Here is a 20,009-nt window from a genome sequence, read left to right on the forward strand (position 1 = left end):
CTGAAGCTCTGTCCCAGCAGTTCTCCCCCAGCGCGGCTCAAGGCCCTGGTTCTGTCTCTCCACTAGGGTTCTACCTCTATTTGAGGCTCATGCAGCAGTCTGGGAAGTCCCCGGAGGCTGCTCTTTGCCTCCCAAACGGAATAGAGTACAATGCGTATGAGCCAGTGGGGAAGCAGCAGCATCTCCCCTCGCCCTGAGACCCAGAACAGTCATGAAGGTCCAGGAACGGGAACCTCAGCCCACACTGCCCAGGGAGTCAGGCAGGACACCACCCCCTAAGAGCAAGAGCACAACAGAATGTGATGCTCCCATCTCCCCAACGAGGCGACGTGCTCATCCACTGAGGGGGAATCAATGTTTAAAAATGGGTAACAGAAATTCAGAGCTAAAAGGATGCACACGGTGGGTGGAAGATAAAGACTAAGGGTATCAGTTACAAAGATGTCTATAAAGTAACAAGGTAGTTAGTTATTTGTGCCCTGGTTCTGAAAGAAATATCCAGAGAAACCCAAAGAGCATTGAGAACGATGAAAGCATAAGTGGGGTAAAGTATTTCACCTCCCAGGGTGGTTTCCTAAAAGCCAGTATGTTTGCATTCCCAGCTCCCTAACTCTAACGTTAGAAATTGCTGTTGCCACTCAACCACCACCCTCCTCCCACAGTGCTCAGGCTGCAGCAAGCTTGGCACAGTGACCCCGTCAACCTCAGCAGCATGCAGTCATGGTCCAAATCCAGGGGCAGGAAGCCAGTCCCCCTGCTGGGATCGCAGAACCCCTTCTCCCTCCAGCTCTAGCCCTGCAGCAGATGGAAGGCAGCATGCCTCATCTTTCAGGTCAGGTCAGAATGGCAGGTGAAAACAAGGCCTTTGGAACAATTCCATTTTGGCCCCTTGAGACCACAGAGAGAAGGAAAACATAAAAAGCCAATGACATCTCTGAAATACCACTAAAATCTCTCCACTGTTCCTAAAATTATTACTGAGACCAGAAACAGTCCTGAGCTATGCCTTCAATTCTCTTCTGTTCCCAGCTCTATCAACCCCTCCTTCCAATTCCCAGCTTCCTCTCAGTCCCCTGACACAGCCCAACTGATGCAGATGTAAGGGATGCAGCTGCCACCCGCTCTGAGAATCCCGCGCTTGGAAAGAGCCTCCCCCCCGCAGCTCTCCGCCTCATCAACCCTCCAACTCATTTCCAACCTTGGCTGAAAACATCTCTTTTCCCTGAGATGGCTGTTTAATGTGTCCCTCCCCTGTGGGCTGTGCAGCTATGTGGAGCCCCAGGGACAGACGCTGCAGAAAGATGAGGCATCAGACAGCATGGCAGCTTGTGCCCGGGCTGCACGCACCAGTGAGCTGGCTCGCATGCCTGGCAAGCAGGCACACTGGCCTACTTTTTAGTGCGCCTCTTCTCCATGTCCCTGTTCTAAAGATCTAAAATCCTAAACTCCCAGCTTAGATCCTAGGCAGTCAACAATGGGCCCACAGGAAAGATCCACCAGACAACTGGGAAGATGCAGACTCCAGAGGAAGAGGCAGGTCGATTTCCAGGCCACTCCTCAGGTATCAGCACCAGTGAGACCTGATTTCCAACAGTTATGGCCAAGAGGAGGCTCTGCAGGAATATAACATTTCAGGCTGGCCACCAGGTAGCTCTGAGGCATGAGAAGGAGAGCAAGGAGGGAGGGCTATCAGGGAGGAAGAGGCGGAAGAAGACACGGCACCAGGCATCCTGAAATGGCCATACACCACTGACACTGGAACAGCCACTGAGACATCTGTGTCCTCTCACGTTCAACCCAGTGGTTCAGTTCACCCACCCTCTCTCCACAAGCACCTCATGGAAGATATGCGTATGACAAATGGGAGAAAGACCCTGCTTCCCAGACCTAGGCCTTCTGGCCATAAAGCCTGCATGACGACTGCCTGCGGGCCCTGCCCACACTCTCTGGTGGGCCCTTCCCTCCTAACTCATGATTCAACTTGACATCTTTTTTTTTACATTCTTTTTTTTTTTAAATATGTTTTTATTGATTTCAGAGAGAGGAAGAGAGAGACAGAAACATCAGTGATGAGAGAGAGTCATCGATCAGCTGCCTCCTGCACTCACCCTACTGGGGATCGAGCCCACAGCTGGTTCATAGGTAGATGCTCAATCACTGAGCCAGGCTGTTTTGACATTCTTAAAGAGCTTGTTGGTCAAAGAGAGACTGCCCCTCCCAGGACTAGCCAATTCTTACAGGCAGCCCTGAGCCTACACCCCAAGCATTTCCTTATCACACTCACACCAAGTCAGCATTATCCTACCCTAAATCTCTCAGGGCCAGGTACTAGGCACCAAGAAACCACCCCATAATCCCAAACCACAAAATTATTCAAATCAAACAATCCCACAGTTAGGGTACTTACCCTGCCTCATTCATTCCTTCCCAAGAAAACCCCAAGAAAGGTTCTGGACCATGCTCTCCCTTCTCGCCTCTTCTGCCTCCTGATCGGCCCTGGTCCTTCCCCACATGACCCTGTATGGCATGGCATGCCTTCTTCTCTCTGGAAAGGTCAGTAATAAATTCTTCTTTCAGGGGCATTGGCCTTTCCATGTTGTCAGTCACCTCCACAAATTAAAATCCCGCAGGTACAAATGAGGTACAGACTACTCCCCACAGAACCCAGAAAATCAATCCTACTGCAGCCATGAAGATTACTGACAAGGAAGTTACAGGACCTGAAAAGGCTCAGGAGGGGAACAAAAGAGGTTTCCTAAGGGCACTGTCCCTGAGACCTCACCAGGGCAGTGTCACTGGACAGGGGAGAAACACAAGTGCCCTGGCTTCCATCACTGCCCAGCTTCTCTCCCAGAGGCCCCGGGTATACACCCTCTGACCTCTGACATCTGCCAGAGGGTCCTTTCCTGAACCACTCGCCTCCTGTCCTCATAGAGAGCACCCTGGCCTGGCTATCCACAGCCACCAAGGAGGCCTGAGAAAGTCATGGCATTCTTTGGGGTCAGAGCTGTCAGTAGGCTGGATCAGCACCTGAGAACAGGGCTCCCCTCACCACACCGCTCCTACAGCGCCGTGGTGACACTGTGAGTGCGGGAGTTCATGTGCCTCGCCAGCTCTCAGACACTTTCTGTAAGCCATCCTGGGTGGCGAGTCTCTGCTCCACAGTCAGTCCCGAATCCTGACTTCTGAACCACTCAGTCAGGTGGGAATGTTTGTGTGACCTGCACCTATCTCCCCTTGCAGAGAGCAGGAACAGTGGCTGCACACCAAGTCAGACGTCTACGGTTCCACTGACCGGAGACCAGTCCTAATTCTGCAACCAACTAGCCATGTGTCCTTGGGCAAACCCCTTCCCCTCCCTGAGCCTCAGTTTCCCCATCTGTAAAAGGGGTGAGTGAGGGGGAGGAGAACTGGGCAGAGAAACACTAAGTGACTCCTAAGTTGTGGAAGTGCTTCATGCAACCACATAAATGAGCTTCAAACCCAGACACAAGCTACATCTCTGTATACCATCTAATTCCACTTATATGAAGCTGGAGAACTGGAAAACCAAATCCACAGGACAGAAACAGAACAGTGGTGACCTGGGGTGGGTGGACTATGAGGGAAGGGGCAAGAGGAAACTCTCTTGAGGGACGGGATGCTCTCCATCTGATCTAGGCTACGAGTACACAGTGTGTACACATGTAAACATGCATTGACTTGTACAATTCAGATTTGTGTACTTTTGTGTACATAGATATCTCCATACAACTTCTGGTTTTTCTTTCAGTAGGCATTTTTTTCCATTTATAGTGGAAAGAGAAAATAGTGCTTGGTGAAGAGGAGAACATGATTTACCAGGTTTCTACTAATGATTCAGGAGGTACTCCCTCACTTCTACCCTTGTATCCCAGGGCCTGACAAGGGGACCCCTGGGGAGCAGTGACAGCTACTTGGGGATCTCAAGGCTGCTCAGAGAACCAAGGGTACACTCACACACACACCCCACTCCACCCCTGGTGGGGCCGGAGCATCTCTTCCCCACCACCCAAGAGTGGAGGGAAACTAAAGCCATCCACACACGATGGACGACAGGGGCAGACACGTAAGAACTGGACCTTACACCTCAGGAGAGACGGGCAGCGTGGGGCTGACTGCCACCTTCTCCTCGGGCTCCTCGGCCTGGGAGCACAACTCCTTGCCCCTCTTGCAAGTGGCAGGTGGACTTGGGGTCTCCTCCCTTGATAGCAATAAAGAAGCAAATGTGTTTAAGCCAGTAGAAATGCAAGAGGCTCCAGCTGCACCCCATTCGGGGTCAAACAGCTGTGATGGGGACAAGGGAGGCAGCCCCAAAAGTTTCCCTACCTCAGGTCTTAAATCTCACTCTGCTCTCCCTGCTTCTTCCCAAGCTGTTTACAATGAAGAGACACTGGCATCCCACGTGGGAGGCAGAGCGGTATGGGACCCAAGGAAAAGTTCTGCACACAGCAGGTGTTCGATAGATGCTGATGACTCAACACTGATGCTGCTCCACTTCCCCCAGTGATTCATTCCAACTAGATGAGCCCTAAGGCCAGCTCCTCTTTCTTGCCAGAGAGAGCCAGCCCCAGGATCTGGACCAGCAGGGGCACAAAGGTGCCCTCAGCAGGCCTCAGGGAAGCCTGGGGTAGGGCACCTCTCTCACCTAGCATACAACAGGGCCCTATGGGGTCTGCTGAAGGACCAGAGGTGGGATGACTACTGGGTAGGAGGAAGCGGGTGGGCAGAGACTAGGAAAAGGGCCTGAGGCAGGACCAGCACAGCCCTGATACCAGGGAGGCAGCTGGGTCAAAAGAGACCCTGCTTCATTCAAGAGTTCCTAAGCTCCCCTAATCAGACTATGCGCCCCAATTCTAGCTGCAGACTGAAAATCAGAAGAGACCCATTTCCTCCCTCTCCAGCTCCTGTGCGACACTTCGGGAAAACCTGTTCCAGCTGCTCAGGCTGCACACTCGCCTCAGCTCTCCCGCTTCTCCAGGCCTGCCACCCTACCCCTACCACTGGCTCTCAGCCCCCGCACACAACTACATGCAGGATGGACCACGCATCCCAAGAGGCTCCCCAATCATTCTTACCTCTGCAGGAAATCGGGCGGGAGGGGGCTGCGTGCAGAGTCCTCCCCAGGCTCCTCTGCCCTGCTCCACTCTGTCTGCCTGTCACAGGCCTGCAGAGGCCGTTTTCCCGTGGCCTGGCTGTGAAGGGGACTCCCAAGCCACTCCCCATGCAGAAGTGAAGGAGATACCCTGGTCAGACCATCCAGAGCAGCGGAGTCAGGAAGATAACTGGGTAGTGCAGTGTGGGGACCTAGGTCCACTCCTCCTCCCAGGCTGGACCCCGGCCCGACCCCACATTCACAAGAGGCACAGAGAACAAAGCATCCAGAAGGGCAGAAAGGGGAGACTCCCTGCTGAGTGTTTCCTTTGCCTGACTAGGCCCAGACTCCCAGGTCTCTGCGCTGTACCTGCTGGCCCAGGAGAGAGAGCTGGACTCACTATCGGTGTGCCCATTCCCAGAGTTCACCATCACTGGGCCAGGGAGGGACAGGACACCCCGCAGAAAATAGGGAGAAAACGTGAAGTCAGGCTCAAGTGGTCAGACTATAGAAAATGCATGAAGCTGTAGCTCGAAGGAAGGATTCTGACAGCTTTTCAAGGTCCAAACAGTAAAATGAATGCCCCCTTCCCCTTCCAGAGCTGCAGCCCTTTTATTATCTTGGGCTCAGGCCTGAGAAGCTAGAAGCCCCCTCCCACACACACCAAGTCAGCCACAGCCTGTTCTGTTCGGGCAGGGCCCAGGTTCAAGCTCTGAGCTGCAGAGTGACCCTCTAACATGACTCCCCAAGATCTCCAGCAGGCTACTCCAGGGCTGGCCATCGGCCACAACACACACAGTTTAATCCAAGCGGTGACAGGACGGAGTCCCTGGCCCACAGTGGTGCTATGTGCACAAAGTCCCACAAAGGCACCAGCAGCTCTTTATATTCCTGTCTTGGTGCAGAATCAGAGATCTACTCACACACACACACACTCACACTCACACATACGCTCTATACACTCACATGCACACACACTCACACACATACACAAGTGCACTCATACATACACACATGCAAACACGCTCACACACTCACACACACACATACTTTACAAGGCCATCCAGTCAGTTCACATGCGCCTTTGGGCAGGAGCACACTGAGTCACACAGACCAAAGCAAGGAGTTCTGCCCATGTCACACATCCCAGAGGTCCCTGAGGGCGGCCTCCTTGTACTGTACCTCTCCGAGCTTTCCGACTGCTTGCTCTGTGGCTCATCTTGGCTGTGCTGGCTGTCATCCCTGTCTTCTCCCAACCTCAGGGCCTGTAGGCAGCAGCATTAGAAAGTGTCTCAGAGGGTTCTGTATGTGGGTTTCTCAATCCTCGCTACTCCCAGGCCCTGGAGGAAGCACTGAGAGGTGGCTCTTCGGTGGGTGAGGAACACCCGGGATACAGAGGAAACAGCCTATCTACTGTACAGTAAAGCCTCCAGGGGCTCTGGCTAAGCCCCCACTCCCAGGTCCGGCCCTGGCTTGGGAGGGTGAGTCAGACACCACAGCTACTGCATGCAGAACCAGAAGCCAGGGGCTGAAGGACAACACACAGGAGAAAGCAAATATTGCCCCCTGCAGTTGGAAGCCTTCACTGCCAGCTGAAAAGAGAGAGATCCATGAACACCCCACATCCACTGAGGCCCCAGACCTCCCGTGCCAGTGACACCCAAGGAGGCTGAAAGACACGGGCTACATCAGAAGCAGCAGACAACTACATTCAAGAGAAAGGATGCCAGCCCTGTCTGGTGTGGTTCAGTGGTAAGAGCGTTCGCCCACAGACCAAAGGGTCTCGGGTTAGATTCCTGGTCAAGGGCACATACCTGGTTTGCAGTTTCAATCCCCAGCCCTGGTCGGGGTACATGCAGGAGGCAACCAACTGATGTGTCTCTTTCATATTGATGGTCCTCTTTCTTCCTCCCTCCCTCTCCTCCCAACCCCCTCCCAAAAGGAAGGATCCTGGAGGGAAATAAGAGAGCACTGTACTCCAAACAGAAAGGGCCCAGATGGGCACCTCAGGGAGCAGGATGGGTGCTCCTTTGCTCCATCCTGAGATTCCCCATCCACCCTGCTCCCATCAGTGGACCACAGTGCCCCCTTCCCAGGCAAGGATTATACCATCTATCCAAAAAAACCAACAAATCTCATTTTAAAGCCAAGGTGTCTGGGCAAATTTGGTGAAGAGAACTATTCTTGATAAGTTCCGATGTTTTCTTCAGGGACGGGGCCACAGGAGTTAGTGGTGCAGGCAGCCCAGACTCCACCCCCTGTGCCAGCACTGGAGAGGGTTAGATCAGATTACGTACATAAACCGACCCTGGCCCACAGAAGACTGCCACCATGTTAGCTCCCTGCGCACACGTCTCCCCTCCAGGCCTAAGGCAGACAGACAGACAAAAAGACAGACAATGGAGCAACTGCTCTTCTGTCCCACTGACAGGAGCCATCTGTTCTGGAACATGGGAGAGCAGGAGCCGTGGGGTAAGAGACAACTCACCCCACCTTCTCCAGGGGGCCCGGCCTTGGGCCCGCAGTCTCCCACACCTCTCCACTGGCAACCTGCACCCCAGCAGCTGTGGCCCACTCTGCCATCTGGATGGGCGAGGAGGATAGGGCCTGAGCTAAAAGCCAGCTCCCCCAAATTACATTAAAAATAGAAATGCTGCCCTGAGTGCCTCCCGGCGCCTGCAGCAGAAGGGCTCCCTGCCAGTGCTGCCACTCCTCATCGCATCAGCCTGGGCAGCCCGCAGACAAGAGCAGGGCACACAGTCCTCCTCTGTCCCCTTCTTTCCTTCCAGTGCTCAACTCACAACCTGTTTTCCCTACAAATCATGTCAAGCTCAGTAAATAGCTCCCTCTCTCATTTCTCAAGAAAAAAGTCACACAGGCCAATCTAACAAACGAAAATGAAGATGGGTAAAAAAGTGAAGTGATCATGATAAAACCTTGGAAACTGAGCCCTGAGCCAGAAAGAACTAGCTGCAGACAGTGTCTGCTTCCTTCGTTTCATCTCTATTTCTGCCAGAAGCCCCTGCTGGAGAAAAGGGGACTCCTTGGGAAAGGACCCAGACAGAGGTCGTTCGAGTAGTCTCACTTGATCCCCACAAAAGGAGTTGAAGGACCCAAACAGAAATCACCCGCGTGGGCGCTCTTCAGAAAGGGAGACAGCAAACAGATTCTGGCCTCTGGCCTAAGACTGCTCCAGACGCCTCCAGACACCATTTCCCTCCTAACTCAGCTTCGGAGTTTCGTTTGTGCATGACCTAGTCCCCAATTAAATAAACCACAGTGCCTTCACAAAGCTGGATGCTCTGCACCCAATCAAAAGAGTAAATAGAGCCTCACCGGACATGGCTCAGCGGTTAAGCATCGATCTAGGATCCAGGAGATCACGGTTTGATTCCTGGTTAGGGCACATGCCTGGGTTGTGAGCTCAGTCCCCAGTTGGGGGCATGCAGGAGGCAGCCAATCAATGGCACGACTCTCTCATCACTGTTTCTATCTCTCTCTCCCCCTCTCTCTGAAATCAATAAAGATATAATTTTTAAAAATTAAAATTAAAAAAAAATTGATCATGTTTATAACTGATCATTATCTTGACTGGTGATGTTTTAAAAGGTGTATACATATGGTAAAACTTGTCAAATGGTACACTTTATGTCTAGCTTATTATATGTCAATTATATATCTCAATTAAGCTGCATATAGTGTATCAGGTGAAGAAAACCTCAGTAAGCTCAGTTCTGAGCCTCTGTACTGGCCTTGGCCTCGGGAAAGGTCCAAAGAGTACAGAACATAGACAGGAGCCTGCAGGAAAAACAAAGACTGAACCCACAGTTCTGTCTGTTCCACAAAGGCTCTACTCGCTTCTCCAGGTCCTGAAGACAGGCGAGAACTGGAGGCTGAGTCCCACAAAGGGCTCATGGGGTGAACCACCTGAGCACCCAGAATGCTCCACACCCCAGTATGCTGGTCATGAGACATACCTAGGGCTTCCTCTGCCAGAGCTGGCGGCCACAGAGGGTGCCTCACACAAACCGAACCTAAGCTGGCCCTAGTACTACTTATACCACGTGCCATGACCCAAAAAGAAGCCACGAGCCTCATTAGGCTTTAGGCAGGATCTAGAACTCTATCCTTTTTAAAGCCCCAAATATTCTGATATTGGCCAGGTTTTGGAGCCAGAGTCCAGCCAACTCAGTAACCTCCCCACTTACCTACTGTCAAAGGTGCCCCACAATTCACCTGCTCCGTATACCTCCTGAATAGTCCCACCTGCCCTTGTTTGTGCCTTCACTTCCCCCCAGAGCTGTAAACAGGGGTGACCAATGTGCAGCAGAGCCCTGGTGGCAGGGCAGTGGCCCAGGAAGACCTGTCAGCCAGAGCTGAGAGGATCATTTCAGGCTCAATCGCAGCTGGCCTCATGGCCCTGTCCCATCTCCAGCACTTACTCCACTAAGGACTCCCAGGCTAGATTCACATTAAACATCTTATCTGTTTCACCCAACAAGTTTCCATTTCACCCAAACAAAACACTCTCTTAAACCTGCAGAGACTGTGTGCCAAAATCTCTCCTCTTAACAAACCCACCAAGGAGAAAAAAAATGATCTTCTCATCTTAGCTTTGGAAATGAAACCACAGCATCCTTCCTGACCAGAGCCTGTGGACTGGTCCTCACTAGCGCTCAGTAACCCCATAAACACACACACACACACACACTACCCCCCAGTCTCTAACCTCCTAGATTCATGTAATTTTCCTGCCAAAGCCCAGAGGCAATGATCTCACAAGCAACTCACACAGCAGAATTAGTAAGAACAGCTAAGTGTATTTGATATTTATATGGTAATTTTTATATCCTTTACGCCACTTTCTTCTCAAAGCACAGCTCCTTAAGGACAATATCTGTGTCTGAGTCATTCTGGCACCCTACTCTGGGTCAGACATCACCCATGCCCACACAGAACTTATATCTGCAGGGAGACAAAGAACCTTAAAACAAAAAAAGCACTAAGGGAAGCAAAAGGAGGAAACGATTCATACTGCCTGGAGGAGGTGATGCAGAGACAGGCCTCCAAGACCAGGAAAGAGCCTGGATGAAAGAGGAAGGACCACAGCAGGCAGAGCAGGGAATGGATAGAGAGTGGCAGGCACAGCTGGTGCCGGTGGGGAAGCTGAGGATCAGGCTGTGAAGGCTGAATGAGCCAGGCTGGGAAGTGCCTTGGAAATCCACAATCTATATAAACTTTGCATAGGAGCAAGTGGCCAACCCTCAGGGGAAAAATGAATGGATAAGCAGATAAATACGGTTGGGGGGAGGGTGCCTTAATTCATGGCGGCAGCAGAGAAGGGATGGTCAGAAGCTCCATCAGAGCAGAGCTGGGGCCTTGCCTTAATGAATGAGAGAGAGGAAACTCCTGTGCATGTATCCTGGGACGGGCAGGGCTCAGCTCTGGGTTATCCCTAGTCCACCACCCAGAGAGACTCACCTCCCAGTGGGCTTTATCTGGGACTGGGGAAAGCACGTCAACATCCAACAGGTGCTCTGAGATCCGGCTGCGGAAACCAAAGCCCTAGAGACAGTGGAGGTGAGAAGGTTAACTCTGCCCTTGTCACACCCAGCACCCACCAGAGCCTCCTCCACCACCCCTTCCAGAAAGCACCTACAATCTGCCAGGCACTATGCTAAATATTTTGTTATCTAATTATTTTAATCTTCAAAATAACACCGTGAGCAGAAAGAAAGATGTGATAAAGCAAGTACTATATGTTAAAATGCTCACTGTGGACTCTAGGTATAAGAATGTGGGTAGTCGCTGTAAAATTCTTTTAATTTTTCAGTATGTTGAAATTTTTCATAATAAAAGTATGAAGAAAAATAACCCTGTTAGTGTAATAGTCCTATTCACATCTCCCAATTGAGGAGGTAGGTCTGATAGCATATGTCATTTGCCCAAGGTCACGTAGCTGATAAACAATGGGGCTGCGGGCAAATGAGCCCTGGACAGATGCCAAAGCCCAAGCTCTTTGCATGACACATACTGCAAAGCATGTCACTTTCCAGCTGTATCTCCCGCCTGCTCCCAACCAAAGTGCCCCAAAGACCTGTGGGCAGCTTAGAAACAGGATTGGCAGGCTGCTCCCAGCCTGTTCTTTCCCCCTTCCCGCACAGGTGCCCTCTGCACAACAGGGATTAATCAGCAGACTTCCTCCACAGGCTTCTCTTTGGGACAGGCAGCAAGTGCCCACACAGGTGCCAGCTCCCGCAGCCCTGGGCTGCCACATAACCATGCTGCCGCCCCTCCACACCTAAGACTCCCATTGGGCAAAGTGAAGAGTCACTACCTGATAGCATGGTCGTAGGGACAGCTGTCATCAGCCCTGGAAAATGGCAGAGGCCTAGCCAAATTCTGGTCCCGCTAGTACCCCCCCAACCCACTCTCACTGGAGAGAGGATACTGATGGGCCCACTGCACATGGTGACTCCTTTAGAGAGCAGAGCCCTGGCTTCAAAGAGTCTGAGACATGACTACTGTCATGATGGTCTTTGCCAATGGCTTTTTGCCTCCCCTTCCTAGCTTAGGAGTTTTCTTTTTTTGGTGACATTTTCCTTTCAGTTTGCGTTCTACTCCACTGAATGCAGCTGCTGTCTGCCTCCTAAGCCCACGGTTTGGTAGGGGGCTAGAGCACAACTCCTCTGCACTCCCTCACATCATTGCTGCTCATCCCCGGCCCTCTTCCACTAGTCCATTCCCTCTGAGTGCCTCCTCCAAACAGATGGAGCAGGGTTTCCAGAGGCAATGCTCTGTCAAAGTGCATCACAACTACTTCCCTTCGATTCAGCCCTGTGAAGGAAGCTGGGATACAGCAGGCTGGGGAAGGTCTGGGACAAAGAAACCAAGGATGCTGGCATTCCAGGACACAGTCTTCACTTTAGAAATGAAACCACAGCACCCCTCCTGGCCAGAGCCCAAGGACTGGTCCTCACATTGCTCAGTAATCCCCTACACACACACACACACACACACACACACGCAATAGCAGCTACGTTTATTTAATGTTTATATGCTAATGTTTCACATTCTTTACCCCACTTTCTTCTCATAACAAACCTATAAAGGAGGTAGTGTTGTCCTTAGTTAACGGCATAAGAAGCTGGAATTAGACAAGACCCAAGTTTGAATCTAACTTCCCTGGTCACTAGCTGTGAACGTGGGGCAAACTACTTGGGCACACTGACCGAATGCTCACTTTTTACCGCCACTCTGCTGCCCCCCAGACTCACCAGGCCAAGCAAGGACTCAGGGTCAGAAGCAGCAGAGTCCGAGAGCTGTAGTTCCTTCATGTGTTCACTGATCTCTGGCTCCTAGGTAAAAAGACCCACACGCAAACAGAGCACAGAGGGTTGCGATCATGATCCAGGGGATCCTGCTCAGGCCGTGACACCAACACAGGGCTGAGCCCAGAGCAAAGCCCACCTCTCCTGGAAAATCTGAAAGAGGCCTATGGGCCCTCCCATTCTCTCTGGACACAGGCACCAGCCCCCAGACCCTCAGGCTGGGTTGCCCAGCTGAGTGTGGACAACACACTAAAATTCAGGCCAAAAAGGGTGACATGCGTAAGGAGAACCAGTGAAGTATAGTGGGCGTGGCTAGAAAGTTTGACGATAACCTGGAAAAACAACAGAATGAGAGTATTGTTTCCAGGTAGTTAAAAGCCCTTTACACTAATTCCCTCACCCTGTACCTGGAGAAGCAGCAGGACGAAGAGCTGAAAAGTCAAAAATACCAAAGGCTCTCCCCACCAGGTCCTACTTCCGTCCACCTGGGCCACTGGCCAGGTATTAGGTTGGTTCAGAAAGACCCACAGAAATCAATGAGGAGTCATCTTCTAACCTAACTGCCCAGTGCTGGGGCAGGAACTCCCAACTGTCTCCCAGCTCCCTCAGTGATCTCTCTATATAGAAACTCAGACTGCTGTGACTAAGACCAATCCCAGACCTAAGTCAAGAAGTAGAAGGGGCCTGGCCGGGCGTGGCTCAGCAGCTGAGCATCGACCTAGGATCCAGGCCATCGGGGTTCAATTCCTGGTCAGGGCACATGCCCAGGTTGCAGGCTCGATTCCCAGTCAGGGGCATGCAGGAGGCAGCTGATCAATGACTCTCTCATCATTGTTTCTCTCTCTCTCTCTCCCTCCTTTCCTCTCTCTGAAATCAATAAAGATATATTAAAAAAAAAAAGAAGAAGAAGAAGTAGAAGGGGGAGGCAAGGAAATGGGAAGAGGAAAGAGGAAGTCAGTAGGAGAAGGAAGAACAGGGCTATCCCGGGAGGGTTCTAATGGAAAAGCAAATTTCTGCTCTGAATTTCATTCAGGATTTTACCTCCTGCAGACTCTGGACCTATTTATCACAACTAAGGGTTCTGGCTGATGTTGACAGCCAACTGCAGGCCTGCAAAGGAAGCTCCTGCCTCCCTAACAATGATCTATACACAGGAATATGCACAGGGCTGAAAGCAGCAGAGGGCTGCAGCCAGCAACCACCTGTAGGGCAGAATGACTCACTTCACTGGCATCTGATCTGCTCCTTGTTGGGCCAGAAACCTCCTTCTTTGGCTCCATTGCTTCCTCTTCCTTCCTGGAACCTTCCTCTCCTGCAGCCACCAGGTCCTCTGCTGCATCTCTGTTGCTGGATTTGGCAGGCTGATTGCCCCCAGGGCATACCAGACTTGTGGACGTTGCAGGGTCACTCTTGTGATTCTTGTCTTTTCCTGGGAGCCAGGTACTCGCCCCTCTTCCCTGTCGCCCTTTGCCATCTGCACTGGTCAGGCTGCTGTCTGCGCCTTGGCTGAAGAGCTTGCCAGGAGTAGGGGGGCGGACGGCACCTGAATCAGGAGACACGGCCTTCTCCTCTGGCTGGCTTGTTCCTGGGGACTCCTGGAGAGCCACAGGTCATGTCAGAAAGGGAGGCATCAAGAATTAATAAAAAGAATGTAGAGATTTGCTATAAGACAGAGCAGCCACTCCTTGACTACTACGGGCCAATGCTCTAGTTCTGACACCAATGGTTATTGAACACCCAAAAGCTTCTTAAAACAGATGCCTGGCTCCACCCAGACCTACTGAGCCTGAACTTCATGGAGACTGGGACACACACAACCTGACCTCTGCCCACTGATGGGCACAGAAACCACTTCATTGGACGGTGCAGCTCCATTGCCACCTATCACATCCTCAAGTAATGAATCTGTCTCACTCCAGCCCCAAGAGACAAATCATAAGATTGCAGACTCAAAGTCAGTACTTATTTGCAATGGGGATGATGGAGAATCACATGAGAGAAAAGTACCAGAGTCTAGAATTTCTATTTTTCATTTTTAAAAGGCAGCAGGGAAAACATGTCCGGAGGCCACTCTTCCTCCACAGCAGCAGGTACAGCTCTTTCCCACAGCCCCTCCTGCACAGGCACCAAGACAGGCCATCGGTTGGAGCCCCCCACCGAGCCCTCTGAGACCACGCACCAGGATGGGTTAGGAGTGTCATCAGTTCATGGGGGAAATGTTTGTAAAGGTTAAAGGAGGCAGGAAAGCCTTTGGAACATAGGTCTCAGACCTGCGACTGGAGAGAGGGAAGGAGGGAGCTTGAGGAGGAAGAGCCTCGGGCCACAACACACTTCTGAGAAATGGGGGGGAGGGGGACACAACATCAGGCAAAAAGGGCCCTGCTCTAGGGCCTGCTGTGCCCCATCCACACCATCAGCAACATGGCCATGGCAGGAGCCACAGTCAGCAGCTGGGGCTGTTAATCAGTCAGGCCCTTCACCAGGGCCTCCTGAAAGGAGATCTGGGCAGCAGACCTCCACAGCACCACACCCTGCTTCTCACTCACTTTAAAGACCAGGTAACACCTTTAGAGTGGGCAAAATAAAACAAGAACCCTTCCCCCACCCCTGGAAATGCAGACAGTGATCTCTCCTGAGCTGAGGGAGAAACCTCCCTGCCAGAAAACATCTGTGCTAACACCTGAGCTGCCAGAGCAAACAACCTCCAAGGCCTCCTGATTCCCTACCCTGGACACCCAAACAAGAACCTGCGGGTCATAATCCAAAGGTCCCAGGAGCAGCCCTAAATGCAGCACTCACTGACACTCTGCTAAAGAGCTGCTGCACCCAAAGATGTGACTGTCTGCCTGCAGGTCTGGAAGCTACTGACCAGCCAACTCACACATTCCAAGGGCCATTGAGAGAGGCAGAAACTCGGAGCAGTTCAGAGCTCAGCCTCAGAGACAGACCACCAGGTACAAATCCTGGCTCCACATTAGGCAAGTGACTTAACCTTCTTTGTGCCTGTTTCTTCCTCTAAAACACAGGGGGGTACAGTGAGGCCAACCTCACAGGGTTACTGGGAAGATGAAGTGAGTGACACCTATTAAGTGAGTTAAATAACTGAGTGTTCTTTACAATAAGTGTTCCATCAATATTAACTGATGTTATACAAGGAGACCCACACGTTCATTCACTGAGACACCTCTGTGCCAAACACCACCTTGGGGACCAAATATAAACAAGACATAGAATTGCCCTGGCGGATTTCAGATGAGTGTGGAGAAAAGTGAAATGTCACAGGTGACCCTGGTTAGGAGCCTTTACTGCCCCAAATGAAGGGCACTGGACCCAATAGTGATGCCATTGCCTGCCTCAAGCCTGCCAGGAGGCAGGGCCCCTCCAGTGCCGCCATCCTCCCAGCAGCCCTAACCTGCAGCAGAGGGATCTGCCACAATCACTGAGTTGAGAGAGGGGTAGGGTGAGCTCCTCTTCTTCAAAACAAGCACCTTCAGGGTGAGGCAGGCTCCTCATCCCAACATCCCCAATAGTGGCCAGCACGCAGCAGTACAATAACCAGTCTGGGCGGCTCCAAGGACTCCAAGCAGGAGTTTCTCAGGATACATGAGGGTGTCTGGCCAGCCACACTGCCTCACTCATCAAAAGCAGGGCCAATCCACCCAGCTATGCTCACCTCATGATTAAATAAAGGCAGCAGACCATAAATTAGGGGACAGAGAAGGTATCAGACCACAAACAGCACCCATGGCCTTCAGGACAAAATTCACATCTCCTCACACACCCTGCACACATCCTCGCTCCCGGCCTATGAACAAACATCATGCTTTTTTGCTACTGTGCCATGCACATTCTTAAATCTTAAATCTCCCCCTCCCCCCGCCCCCCAAGTCCTCACAGCCTCATAGCACCACATCTTTCAGGAAGCTTCCTCCATCCCTGGGGCAGCTGCCCTGAGATGGGCCTTCCCCATACTCTTTCATAACAACTACAGTATCATCATTGCTGGTTTCCTTGTCTGTTTCCGTTGCCAGATCAGACCCATTATCCTCACTGCCTGACACATAATAGGTTCTCAGTAATGCTTGACTGACTTTTTAAAATAAACTGTAAAACCCCACAGACTTTGCTACACTGTGGATAAGAGCTTCAACGTAAGCACAGCCCACTCTGAAGGGAGCCTGAGGCCAAGAGGTCTGGCGACTAGAGCTGCTGCTGCAGAAATAAATGAGTCAATAAAGATGAGAAGTGTGTCCTGCAGATATTGGGTTCCTACTCTATAAAAGGGAGATGTAATACTTATCTTACATGGTTATACGGAGATTAGATTATATGTATATTTGTTATACTGCTCATTACATGAAAAATAGCTAAACAAATGTTAGCTATTAATATTCAAGATGATGGAAAAACAGGTAACCTATCAAAAACCAGAGGACACCAGACACAAGGCCAGATTCCCACTCTTACCCACGAGAAAACTGAGCCAGGCTACAAGACTGCTAGGCCCGTTCAGGCCATTCTCAAGCTTCAGCTCTCAAAAGATTTTCCCACGGTGGGCTTATCCTATCCTGTCTATTGAAGTATTACAATATTAAAACGTGGCTAGTGTTAAAATAAGAGCGCTTGCGTGCTGAGTCCGTGACAACCGCAAACCGTGATAGCCAGAGGCACACACTGCGGGAAGGACAGCAGAGGGAGACAGACATTGTTATAGACTGTCACAAATGGATGAACGAGGGGAGTGCATACAAAGCCCATCAGACATGCGCCTCTGCTTTCACTGGGCCCTGCTATTCATCACATTCTGGGCCGAGGCCCAAGGCCCCACCCAGGACACACTCCAGGCCCGTGTGCAGTCTCTGGAGTCAGTATTCTAAGGGGTACACAGGCATGGGCGGGGACCACACCCCGGGCAGCTTTGCTCACAGCTCCTCTGTGGCCAGCCTCCTGTCTCCTCTCACAGTCCCCGGGCCTTAGGTATCTCCAGGCAAATTGCTGCTGCTTTTTCAAAAAAGACGTTGCCACCTGCATGAGAGTGCCTGTGAGAACCATTTCATGTTTGGCATACCGCCCCCAAAAGCCATGAGGCCCCCATGCCACAATCCTCCTCCAGCCCAGAGCACAAAGGCAGGGCTCCCATAGTCCACACAGCTCAGGAGGGAGGGTGGGTGCTGAACAGACATCCACACCTAGATCCTGTTCTGGGAGGCCCCCACCCAGCCAACCATCAGAGCAGTCTGTTTTCCACACCTCATTCCCACCGCTGTTCTCCCTCCTCCACACTTCTCCCTGGTCTTGTTAGCACCTTCCAATCACATTGACATCATGCCATGTTTCTAAGCCCAGCTCCCTCCCTCTCCCCGACCCGCTGACGGGCTTCGTACTAGCAACACGAGACCACTGCCAGCTTGCCTTCCCTTTAGCCTCCCTCTTCTACTCACACCATTTTCAGTGTCTGTTGCACAAACCATCCCTCTTGATTCTGTAACAGACTAGAAATGGGTTAAGTTGAAGGCAAGAGACGAAGGGAAGGAGAAAGTCATTCTTGCCATCCTACTGCCCTCTCATGGAACCATGAGCAAAGTGACTCGACAATGAGATAGGGCAGAACAAGCCGCGGGAGGAGCTCTCCATCCAGGGCTGCCTGGGATGCCTAGGAGTGGGAAGAGGTGGGCACCTCAGAGGATCTAAGGTCTATAAACTGGGGCAAAAGCTATTTTCAAAGGATGTGGTCCAAGCAGAAGCAGCTTTGTCAACTCCTTAAAAACACCCTTGCCGCTTTCATCCCCACCCCTAACAGTCCCTAGTTCCTGCCTGAGGTTAGAACACATGAATCCAACACTCCATGTGGCAAAAATAACTGTGTCTCCTGAGATGCTAGAGACAGGGGTGGGAGGTGTACTTAACACCTCCCATGCCAGACATTTCCCCATCACACTAGGTTGCCTATTTATATTAAAGAGGTTATACTTATTGAAATAATGCTTAAAAGCATCCACTCACCAAATATCATCATCAGAAGGGAAGCTTTTGGAAATTCAGGGCATGTCAAAGAAGAAAATGCGTTTTCTTTTTGACACTTATAATCCATTATAACGTAAAAATTAACTAGCTCGAAGTCAAAGTTCATCATGATGGATCTACTTTGGGATCTTCAATCCACCAGCTGATAGCAGGGACCACGTGTCCATTCTACGTACGACATGGGAGAGCCAAGGGAAGAAAAAGCACAGCCCAGTCTGCCAGGACGCGCTCCCTGTCCCCACATGGCCCATTCATTCATTCACCTATTCATTCTCTCAACTGTTCAGCAAAACTTGTCCACGCCCTTCCTATGTTGCAGGCAGTAGGCCAGGTCCTGAACATACAGACATGAGCAGGGTAGAACCTCCTCTCGATCTGCTCAGTCTTGTGGAGACTAACCCTTCTCCTGAAGTCAGGCAGTCTCCTGACAACCATTCCTACTCAAGCCACCCTCCCAGCTCAAAACCTGAGCTGCTGATCCCACCAGTGTTACAAGGTCTTAGTGATCGATGAGAAGAACAAAGTTGTCACTTTGGGGAAGCAAACACACTGAAGGCTTTGAAGTTAATGCAAACAGACCAGGCCCCACTCAGAACGAAAAGTTTCAAAGTAGACACAGATCAGGTTGATGATAAAAATGGGACACTCAGAAAAATGCCACATTTAGAAGAAGTGTCAAAGTCACAATCAAAACATATCTGTGCAGAGCCAAAAATATGGACAGTGTGTGAGGTACGTACTAGAGGAAGCCTAGCTGTAGAACGGGGCCTACAGTGGCTCAAGCTGGGTCACCTTGGAAGACCCACCCATGACTCAGGGCCTGTGAGCCAACCTGCAACCCCAGCAGGCCTGAGACATTAGCCCTGGCTCTAAAAGGGAATTGAGGACCAAGACATAAGAGTCAGAAATAACAGGGACATGGTAAGGGATTATAAGGACATAATAATAAGAGATAATAAGAAAACAATTTTAAATTTGTGATATGAGCACTGTTTAGTGGTTGGTTTTGTGATCATTCTAATAAAGTGTGAGTGATCTGTCTCATTTTAAAGTGTTTCAAGTATTTAAAAGAATCTGGTATATTAGACTGAAAAGTTTAAGCTTGCAATCAATATTTAAATGTTTGGGGAAATCTGAGTTGTTGACCTCATGATTTACTAGTTGTGTGAATACTTTGGGAATATTTAGAGAAATGTTAATTGTTAAAAATGAATCGACACCAAAATACATATAGTATTTTGTTCCTTTTAAGTACAAAAGTGCACTGGAGTTCTGGAGTATTACAACGATATTATGAGTTCGGGGTTTTGTTTGTTTTTTATAAAGAACATCCTGGTGGAAGTAAAGGACAGACCATGGGGAAAGAAATCAGAAGCAACAGCACTATTGGGGGTAGGAGGGTTTCCGGAAACTACTCCAACTGTATCCTGCATTTCCCAGGCCCTGTGCTCAAGCTGTCTGCTTATCTAAAATATCACTTAATTTTCCTCCATGTCCAAAACTTACTGACTCCTGAAGACCCAGGTCAAATGTCATGTATG

General features: G+C 50.8%; 1 protein-coding gene across 1 annotated transcript in view; it reads right to left on the reverse strand.

Annotated features, from left to right (window-relative positions):
- Positions 1 to 20,009, reverse strand: part of CEP164 (centrosomal protein 164) — a 54,219-nt gene that overhangs the window by 16,719 nt on the left and 17,491 nt on the right. Inside the window, exons 7-13 of the mRNA XM_087821515.1 lie at positions 13,668 to 14,039; positions 12,391 to 12,471; positions 10,595 to 10,678; positions 6,296 to 6,378; positions 5,097 to 5,264; positions 4,106 to 4,222; positions 2,408 to 2,545 (exon numbers count right to left, since the gene is read on the reverse strand). Coding sequence (XP_087677641.1) covers positions 2,408 to 2,545; positions 4,106 to 4,222; positions 5,097 to 5,264; positions 6,296 to 6,378; positions 10,595 to 10,678; positions 12,391 to 12,471; positions 13,668 to 14,039 — 1,043 coding nt within the window. The remainder of the gene's footprint in view (positions 1 to 2,407; positions 2,546 to 4,105; positions 4,223 to 5,096; positions 5,265 to 6,295; positions 6,379 to 10,594; positions 10,679 to 12,390; positions 12,472 to 13,667; positions 14,040 to 20,009) is intronic.

Source organism: Miniopterus natalensis, chromosome 11 (assembly GCF_054644295.1).
Source record: "Miniopterus natalensis isolate mMinNat1 chromosome 11, mMinNat1.hap1, whole genome shotgun sequence".
Taxonomy (NCBI): domain Eukaryota; kingdom Metazoa; phylum Chordata; class Mammalia; order Chiroptera; family Miniopteridae; genus Miniopterus; species Miniopterus natalensis.